General features: G+C 42.5%; 1 protein-coding gene across 6 annotated transcripts in view; it reads right to left on the reverse strand.

Annotated features, from left to right (window-relative positions):
- The window catches only part of TFB1M (transcription factor B1, mitochondrial), a 34,497-nt gene extending 24,464 nt beyond the window's left edge, over positions 1 to 10,033 (reverse strand). Inside the window, exons 1-4 of one of the 6 annotated variants that reach the window (XM_074818821.1) lie at positions 9,956 to 10,033; positions 8,558 to 8,714; positions 6,902 to 7,053; positions 3,223 to 3,331 (exon numbers count right to left, since the gene is read on the reverse strand). In XM_074818821.1, coding sequence (XP_074674922.1) covers positions 3,223 to 3,331; positions 6,902 to 7,053; positions 8,558 to 8,690 — 394 coding nt within the window. In that variant the 5' untranslated portion in view covers positions 8,691 to 8,714; positions 9,956 to 10,033. The other 5 variants (XM_074818820.1, XM_074818823.1, XM_074818822.1 and 2 more) reach the window with 5 other exon arrangements.
- Positions 10,034 to 10,498: the final 465 nt, after the last annotated feature.

Genomic DNA, 10,498 nt, shown 5'->3' on the forward strand with positions numbered 1-10,498 from the left:
ATTAGTTAGCTCCAAAGACAGTAACGACTTACAGGTATGTTCAGGAAAGGTACATTTTTAAAAACTGCACTACACCTTCATACATACGTTTGCTCATAGTTTTGTTTTGTGAAGCAGTTACCTTTTGCAATGAGACAAATATGGCATGGAATTCTCAAGGTGACTATAAAGTGGCATGGTCTGTTATGTCCTAAGTCATGTCCTAGTTATGTCCTAAGGACAACTTCCTCACACAGCTGGTGAGTGAGCCGACCAGGGAAGGTGCCCTCCTGGACCTGCTTCTTGTGAACAGGGAAGAGCTTGTGGGGGAAGTAAAGGTTGGAGGCTGTCTAGGGTGCAGTGATCATGAGATGATTGAGTTTTCGATCCTTGGAGAAACAAAGAGAGGGGTTAGTAAAACTGCCACCTTAGACTTCCGGAGGGCAAACTTTGACCTGTTCAAAAGGCTGATTAACAAAATCCCTTGGGAGGCTGCCTTGAAGGATATGGGAGTCCAGGAAGGCTGGACATACTTCAAGAGCGAAGTCTTAAAGGCACAGGAGCAGGCTGTTCCCGCGTGCCGAAAAACAAACAGGCAGGGAAGGAGACCAGCCTGGCTAAAGGGGGGACCTTTGGCTGGATCTCAAGAACAAAAGGAGATTCTATTGCCTTTGGAAGAGGGGCCACGTCTCTCATCAAGGCTATAAAGATGTAGTGAAGCTATGCAGGGAGAACATTAAGAGAGCCAAAGCACAGCTAGAGCTCAACCTGGCTACAGCTATTAAAGATAATAAAATGTTTCTATAAATTCAGGGAAAATCTCCCTCCTTTATTGGATGCAGAGGGAAACATGGTAACTAAGGATGAGGAAAAGGCTGAGGTGCTCAACACTTACTTTGCCTCGGTCTTTAGCAGTGGAACTGGCTGTTCCCTGGACACCCAGCCTCATGAGCTAGGAGACGGGGAGGGGAAGCAGACTGAGGTCAGAACAATTAAGGAGGAAGTGGTCAGAGACCTGCTACACCATTTGGATGCACACAAGTCTGTGGGACTGGATGGGTTACACCCAAGGGTGCTGAAAGAGTTGGCAGATGTGCTCGCCAAGCCACCTTCCATTATTTACCTGAAGTCATGGCTAACTGGGGAGGTCCCATTGGACTTGAGGGTGGCAAATGTAACACCCATCTACAAGAGAGGCAGAAAGGAGGATCCAGGAAACTCTAGACCTGTCAGTCTGACCTCGGTGCCAGGGAAGGTCATGGAGCAGGTCATCTCGAGTGCCATTAAAAGTCATATAATGAACAACCAGGGGATCAGGCCTAGTCAGCATGAGTTTATGAAAGGCAGGTCCTGCCTGACAAACCTAATCTCCTTCTATGACAAAATGACCCGACTATTGGATGAGGGAAAAGCTGTCGATATTATCTACCTGGATTTTTGAAAAGCATGCAACACAGTTCCCCATAGAATTCTCATAGAAAAACTGGCTGCCCATGGCCTGGATGAGCAAACGGTCTGCTGGGTCAAGCGCTGGCTGGATGGATGGTCCCAGAGAGTGGTGGTCAATGGAGCTAAATCCAGCTGGTGGCCAGTCACAAGTGGTGTTCCTCAGGGCTCGGTGTTGGGACCATTTCTGTTTAACATCTTTACTGATGATCTTGATAAGGACATAGAGTGCATTATCAGTAAATTCAGAGATGACACCAAGTTAAGCGGGAGTGTCAATCTGCATGAGGATAAGGAGCCACTACAGAGGGACTTGGATAGGTTGGATCGGTGGGCCAACGTTAACGGCATGAGCTTCAACAAGGACAAGTCCTGCACTTGGGCCACAACAACCCCATGCATCGCTACAGGCCTGGGGAGGTGTGGCTGGAGAGCTGTGTGGAAGAGAAGGATCTGGGGGTTCTAATTGACAAGCAACTGAACATGAGCCGGCAGTGTGTCCAGGTGGCCAAGAAAGCCAACGGCATCCTGGCTTGTATTAGAAATAGTGTGACCAGCAGAAGTAGGGAGGTGATAGTCCCCCTGTACTCTGCACTGGTGAGGCCACACCTTGAGTATTGTGTCCAGTTTGGGGCACCTCAATACAAGAGAGATAGAGGTGCTGGAGCGAGTGCAGAGGAGGGCAACAAAGCTGGTGAAGGGCCTGGAGAACAGATCTATGAGGAGTGATTGAAGGAGCTGGGACTGTTTAGCTTGAGGAAGAGAAGGCTGAGGGGAGATCTCATCACTCTCTACAGCTACCTGAAAGGACATTGTAGAGAGGTTGGTGCTGGTCTCTTCTCACAGGTGATTAGTGACAGAACAAGGGGGAATGGCTTTAAACTCCAACAGGGGAGGTTCAGACTGGACATTAGGAAAAAAATTTTCACAGAAAGAGTGGTCAGACAGTGGAATAGGCTGCCCAGGGAGGTGGTGGAGTCACCATCCCTGGATGTGTTTAAGGGTCATTTAGATGAGATGTTGGGGGATATGGTGTAGGGGAGAACTTTGTAGAGTAGGGCTGATGGTTGGACTCAATGATCCCAAGGGTCTTTTCCAACCTGAATGATTCTGTGATTCTGTGAAGTCAGAAAGCAGTTTACTGTTCTTCAGGCACTGCAGACAGAAACTCTAACTTTAAAACACGACATTTGGAAAAAGGGACTGGAAGGTCATCTCTGATTTATCTAGTAATTATTACATGTTTTAAAAGGGAGGTGAAATTGAGTCCTGTGAGAACCTCAGATTTGAAAAAAACCACAAATCTCTGATTAAATTCTACTTTTGCCAAAGTTATCTAGCTGAAACCAAAGCAATGAGAAAACTAAATTTTTGAGGACAAATTTCCTAAAAGTTTCAAAGCAAGTTACAGAAATTTCTTCAGTGGAACAGCAGTGGTGGTGGCTTCTGGCTTCTTCAAAAAGTGGAAGAAGCTGGGAAGAAAGTATATCATTTAATTTGCTTTTATACTTTCCAAGAGTCATTATTGTACAGTCAAGACACTCTGAGGTTTAACTGCAGAGCTCCTCGCTGTTGACTAAGGTTAATGTCACACAAATTTCACTGTTTCATCTTAAGAGAGGAAGATGATTCTCTGTTTCCTTCTAGAAAGGAAGAAAGTTAGCTTGTCTCTCTTCTTACCTTCAGAATGCACCAGAAGAGTGTAACACCTGCACTGAGTGAACTCCAACTCTATCACCACATTTAAGACTAACTCAGAAGACTTAAAAAGGAAGTCAATCAAATCCAAATACTAACCGTCCTCCCATTTTTTTTTTAAGTGCTTTGGAAAAGCCTTCTCCATGTTGTATGTCAGGATATCTCCATGAACAATGTGCACTTTTCCTGGAGCTGCTTCAGATAACATCTATAAGCAAGCAAGCAGAATTCAGAGTATTAACCAAACTGATATCCAGTTTCAACCACAGCAAGAATCAAACCATTGCTATATATTTATCTTCAATATACAAAAAAGTACAATAGAAGTTAAGACTGAGCACACTATTAGTAAGTACTTACTTTCAAAAAGCAAACACTAATGAAAAAATGTGATTCTGTAAACGCTTACTATTCACAGCTGTAGAATTCCTAATAGGGAATTTGAAGTTGAAAAGACTGCTAAGAGTCTTTTCAACAATGACAATTAACAAACCCAGGCCACTAACAGGATCCCACCTGATTTAAGTAATAATGCAAGAAGCAGCTTTTGAGAAGTTTTTAGATACATTACCTATGGAAACAAGGCTCACGTTGTATATTCTGTCTCCCTCACAGCTGTAGGGTCTACTATCCAATTTTAGGCACATGCAATACAAGGCTGCAGAAATATTCAGTCGTTTTCCCTTTTACATAAAAAAGGGGAAAAGATTCTCTTAATACTCCCTGTAGTAGTCTGAACTCACACCATTAAAAACCAAGGAGTTCCCAAAAATGAGGGAATAATTACCCAGCAGTAGAGAAAATTTTTTAAAAAAATGTATCTTTTTAGACATAACAAAATCCACTCTGTTGTCAACTTTTCTATCCCAATTCTGCAGCTTATCTAGTATTTAATAAAGGCTGAAATGCATACTCAGAACAGGCTGTGGTTTTATGACCAATTCTTTCATTTCTGGTCTCAGTTTACACAACCAAAATTAGTTGTTTTTTTAGTGTTGTAGTAATCTTTTCTCTTACAGTATGAAAGGATGCACAAACAGCACAACTCAAAAGCAAAGTCAACTTTTACAAAGATGTCATTTGGGGATATTTATTGTTCCTAAAATCAGAATAATGAAAAATGGCTTAAAGAACAATTTTGCTTTTGCACAGAAATCCAAAGTTAAGTGGCTTAACTGCTGAAATAAACTGTTCACCCTTGTTAGTTCTATCTTCAATCTGAATCACGTTTATATGCTCTGGGGCACAAACAGCTTTCACAGGTCTCCAAGCCAAAGGAAAGTGCTGCTTTCTCATACTGTTCACAAAATGTCTGCATTGAATGTTTTTGAGTAAAAGGGTTTTTTAGCATCAAAACAGCTAAATTTTGAGTACTAAAAAAAGCTTAACTAAAACCTAAGTGTTCCTACATGTTTTAAGTGCAATTATTTCCAAACAGAAAAAATAAATCTAACCTCAACTCCAAACCACTTAACAGATTTTTCAGCATTACACTAGCAATTATATGGCATACAAATTCACTGATCTGCCATTATTTGTCAAATCTTTCTTTGAAGCTGTTACAAATGCTGTAACAGGATGAAAGATAATGTAAGATCAATAAAGTTCAAAAATAGCTTAAGAGGAAGCAGACAGCTGCCTACACAATAATGGATTAACATATGTTATATTGTTTTTTAAATAATGGTTCTCATGTTAAGAGGAGTTTGGGGTTTTTTTTAAGTATCACACAACATAAATGAGGACTGCATTTAATTTGTGAGCAGAAAATTACAGTTGTATATTTCTAATTTGAAATAAAGACTCAGAAACGCACTGAAACTATCTCCACTTCAAGGCCAATGTGCGCAGCTAACACAGCTCCAGGAGCTCTTGCAAGTACATGAGCCAAGTGATTCTCCATCATACAGATCCTCCCATTCTTCACACATAACCAAAAAGGCAAAAAGAAAACATAAAAGGCATAATTTAAAAAATAAAATGGTGCTCCTGGAAGAATTCTATATTCAACCCACTCTCTGGCTGAGAGCACCCTTTCTCGCTGCATAAATCTTTCCAGGCCAACGACTATTAGGGCATATGGAGGTTGTGATTCCTTAAGAATGAGACAGAACTGACAGACTCCTAGCTTGTGTAAACTTTTACTCTGTACACACACATTCTTCACTATATTTCAGTTTTGCAGTAAAGAGGATTCCAACTTCAGTTTTCTGATAGACCACAGCCTGAAAAAGGTAATGAAATAAGCTGTATGCTTTACATCAGTGATTTTATAAGTATCTAGTAAAGTAACGGTCCCCAATTATTAATCTCTAACATTTTCTGTTACTCAAATCTCAACCCTTGTATGAGCATTTGGTTTTGATAGAGCTTTTAATGGCAAACCAGAAAAAAACAGGTATTACAACTCACATTATCACAAAAGATTCAGTTATGTGTCATCTTATTTGGAGGGAAAAAAAAAGGTACCAAATTTAACACTAATGGATGCAGCATATTTCTTCTTCATTCACATCCACTGTCAATAAGTGATAGCATCTTTATGCTCAATAACCTCATTCAGATGTATTTATTTCTACTGTGAGAAGGTTGCTAATTAAAAATAATGACTAATGTTAATTCACTTGAAAACTAAAGATAATGACATACCAAAAGCTCATTACAGACCCTGAAAAGTGTACTTTTATTCAGAGAAATCTGTTGTAGTGGCTGCTTCTTGAAAGATCAGAAAAATTGTCTAAGTACTTAAAAAACTGTTAACTAAAGTAAGTATCATTTACTCTCAAATTCTCTCCAATCTCAAACCTGTTCTTACGATCTAAAACAAAAATGCAGATTTGCCCCCACTCAAGAAAAGTGAAAACACAAAGTTTTCATACTTTGTAAGGTAAAGATGGCCTATTATAAGTTATCAATGGCTAACCTTACAAAGACATAGTTACACACGTATTCAGGTTTAAGAATATGAGCAATTTCATTCATATCTTACATTGGTTTTGTCCTACAAAGAGATGGTAGCAGTTCCCAAGTGAACTACCTATTTATTTTCACTGCTGATTTACTACAGAAGACACAGTGTAATATAAGGAAAGCCCTTTGAATTGCTATAATCTAGATTGTAGAGGCACAAGAAAACAGTCAAATCTGAAGAGCTTTTGGACTCGTTTTTCTTGCTAGATTTATACAGCCCAATTCCATAAACATGGAAATAACAGCAACACAAGTAGATGGCATTTGAAAAACGCCACAATGACTCATGAACTTATACCAACTTTAAAAGAAATGAACAAAAGTTTAAGAGTGGGGTTTTTTTTTTAAATGTACAATAAATGCTTGCTTTATTCTTCTGTATCTGGATGTTAACCACATTGAACTGTATTAGCTGGACATATGTTTTCATAATTTTATAAACTTTAAAGCACAATTATTAGGATTAAAATGAAAAATAAGGCCAAAGGACATCATCAAACTACTATTTCACCTGCATGATGCAATGCACCTGAAACCTCTCAACCTGAAAAAAACCAGACAGGCCTCAGCATTAATTCAGTTGCAGGATCAGGTCCTGAAGGATGAGGCCTATGAGAAAGCAGGAGCAGTTAATTGCTATACTGTGAATTTTCATCTTCAAGCAAATGGTAGCTCTGGTTTAAGCCAAAGAAGCAAACCTATTTTCAATGCTGACATCTCAACAAGACACTGGAACCCTTCTATGTTCTTAAAATGTTCTTACTCAACATTGTGGATACATTTATACAAATTATTCTCCAGTTGGTACCTTCAATCCTGGAATAAATCGAGCATCTTTTTCAATTAAAAGGAGTTGTTCAACACCAGCACTAAGAATGGATCTGGTAATTCCTCCTGGCCCAGGGCCCACTTCACAAACATGGGCATTTTTCAGCTCGCCAGCTTGTCTCACTAACTTGTCTGCAAGACACAAAGAACATACTAAGCCTTTATTCTCCAGAATATCCAGCTCACAAAGATAAACTCATTGTTTATTGTTAAAGCACAAGCATGCTTATCTCTGAACAGACACAAACAGTGACACATCCCAGTCAAATGATCGTGCGCCTGCTAGACTGCACAGAATTCAGATTTGTTTCATACAAGATATAGTCAACTATTTAAAAAAGACTATTTTCAGTTTAATGTCTTTAATACACATTATTGCTCATCACAGAATCAAATAAAAAGAGAACATTACTTCTCATCTGTAAACTAGCAGTACTATTCTCCTGCAAGTAAGCACTTGTGCTCAATGGCATAAAATCTCACAACTTAACCTTATAAAGGTATTTCACTACAGTAACTGTTTCAAGGAAATTAAAGAAGTAAAGAAGATAGTGAAGCTCTACCAAGATTGCAATATGTAAAGAGCAATTTTGAGGGATGAGCTGCAGTAAATTAAGAGTTGGAATACAGGCAACTGGTAGTTATAGGAAGTGGGGCACTTGAAAGGTGGGGAAAGCCTACCTGTACGTAAGTGAAATGATACAACATTGGAAGGTATTACAGCCAAGAAAGAAAACAGATTAAGGATTAAAAACTAGCTAATGAAACAAAGGGATCCTTAGGAAGATGCTAAGAGAAGATGCTGAGAGAAATTATGCTGCTCACTCCATAACTTCTTGAGTAAGTAAGAAATTATCTGAAGACTTGTCTACTTGTAAGGTTTTACTAAATGCATGCAGACATTTTTGTTCCAGGATAAGAGTACAGTTGTTCAGGAAGTGGAACTGAGTTTCACATTCCTATCCTAAATCTTGAACAACCTGAATCTTCAAATGTAATCCAGTCATCAGCTACATGAAGCTGCACTACATTTATTACTGCAAAACCCAGCCACCACTAGGACAGTAAAGAAACCCACCACTGATTGAACAGTGCCAGCTTTGTCACCCATTACTGACATGAAGCTGGAGAAAACTGAATTGTTCAAAACAACGTAACTGGTTCAAAAAAGCTGAAACATTTCAGATAAACTGAGACAAATGACCTTCCTAACCACAGTATATAGTAAATTAAACTGCACAATGAATTACAGTACTTTCTATGATAAATAACAATCTGAAAGAAATACTCATTTTTGAATCAAATTTATAAACTATCATAGTACCTGAATGGTTAAACTACTACTAAGGCTTAGATGTTTACATTTCAATCAATAACCTATGTTTTATATAGGAATATAGTTTCTACCTAAAAACTACACTGTAATTTATAAAGAAACACATTTTCTAGGAATTTACAAGTAAAATCAATTTGTCTAAGCTAAAACTACTTTTAAAGGTTTACCATTAAGCTGCCATTAGTTTGACAGATATCATCATGCAAACATCATCTCCTTAGCTAGCTAGAATCTGGATTCTGAAGAAAACCAGGATGTATGTTTTACAGCAGGTAAAGATATTAGAATAAAATGTTTAACCTGTCAATCGCAAATCCAGTAGAAAGTTCTGGGAAAGTTGTTTCAGTGCTTTAAGGCGAAATAGTTTAATAATCTCTCCAACCGTTGGCAGGGGAGGCAGACGGAAAGCTGCCACCTTTCCTGGAACAGCCATAGACAACACTCTTGTTCCTTCGTCCTAGAGATATTGAAAAGATGATTCTAGTACATGCAATAAATCTAATTTTTCTTAATTCTTAGTATTAAAACCACTACTAAGTCTACAAACCAAGACACAATTTACAAATCATTATACAAGTGCTAAATTTTCAGCATCAATATTTTGACTATCGTATGCAGTGCTTATGCTCAGCATGTATTTGTAGGATTTGGGTAAGCCTTATTTTGTAGCTTTGCCAAAACATCAGGGTAAAACAAAACCCTCTCACAGTTGTTCAATGTCACTCTTTCATTCCTTTAGAAAAAAAATCATTAAGGATGATCTGCTCGAATTCATAGCATCACGTAAGAACAGAATATATGTAACTGAAGTGTCCCTGAAGAAGAACTAAAATATTTTATTACTGAATCACCTGCTTTTCTCAGTAAAGACAGGAATCTCAAGCGTAAACAATGGCATTAGCTAATTTTAAAAAAAATTTAAAAACCCCTTTTCACTTTCAGCCTGACAGGACAAAATGTTTCACCTCCCTCTGTTCGCACCTGCCAGCCCCAGCCTCACCGCTGCAGACCTGGGGGCCCACCGGCTCCAGCACGGAGCGCTCGCAGTCCCCGCTTGGCAGCAGGGCCCGCCACCCAAGGAAAGCTGATGCTTTCCGAGCTGTCACCCAAGCCGCAGCGGACCGCCCCAGGTCAGGCCGCCTTCGGTCTTAGCGGCCTCACGACAGGGGCTGATGGGGCAAAGCCGCGGCCTGGCGAGACAAGGGGGCAGGCGGCGGCGGCATCATGACGGCAGCTGGCGGGCCGGGGGCAGCGCACGGCCCTTGCCTCGGGGAGCGGTGTCACTAGCGGCGCTCGCACCCAACGGAGCACGACCCGCTCCTCTCAGCCAGACGGCCGGGCCGGGCCGGCAATCGCCCCGGCGGCAGCACGGTTCCCCCCACCGTCCCGCCCGGCGGCCCCTCCCGTGACGGCCCCGGGCCCCGCCCCATGCCCCCCGCCATGGGCCGCGCGCACCCCCCGCCGCAGCGCGCATGCTCCTAGGGACCGCGCCACGGCGGCCGGCTGCGCAGGCGCAGAAGCCGTCAGCATGGCTGGGGAAAACGGGGCCGCGCAAGGTGCAAGGGAGGAGCGGGGCGCCGCGTGGAGCCGCCGCAGGGCCCGGGGCGGAGGCGCCGTGCGGCCGGACACACTTTTTCTCCCTCTGCTTTTGCGAGAAGGAAACCCCAGTGCAACAGCCCAAGCGCCGCCGGCCCTTACGGTGCGGAGCGGGAGAGAACCCGGAAAAGGAAGTGCCTCTGCGCTGCGCGGGGCGGCTCCTTAAAGGCGCCTGCGCCCGCCTAGCGCCCTAATTGGCTCTGCGTCCCGGGAGGGCGGGGCTACGCCTGCGCCCGCGGCAGGTTCGGCGCCCCGCTGCTCCTGGGGCACGCATGCGCGGTACGAACGGAGGTCGGCTGGCAGGGGCGCGGGCAGCTCCTCCCTGCCGGTCGGTGTGTTCATGGAGCAGCCCTGCCCGCTCGGGCCGGCCTCGGAGATGCCCACAGCGTGAACCTTTCAGAAGGGTTTCATTTTCCTGCTGCTCCTGCGGCTGCCAGGGAGGGTTCCTGTAGCGTCTGCGCAGGAGGCCCCCGAGCAAGGCCCCATTTGGAGCGGTAGGCTCTGCTGGCAGGGATGGGCCGCTGTCGTGAGCCTGAAATGGCAGTGACTCTGGATGTGTCTGACCACGGCAGAGATGATCCTAGGCAATAAAAAACCCAGTGTTGGCAGTCATCGTTGGCTAAAGTGTAGTTTATCCATTTCTGT

The sequence above is a fragment of the Strix aluco genome, chromosome 3 (genome assembly GCF_031877795.1).
Source record: "Strix aluco isolate bStrAlu1 chromosome 3, bStrAlu1.hap1, whole genome shotgun sequence".
Lineage (NCBI taxonomy): Eukaryota > Metazoa > Chordata > Aves > Strigiformes > Strigidae > Strix > Strix aluco.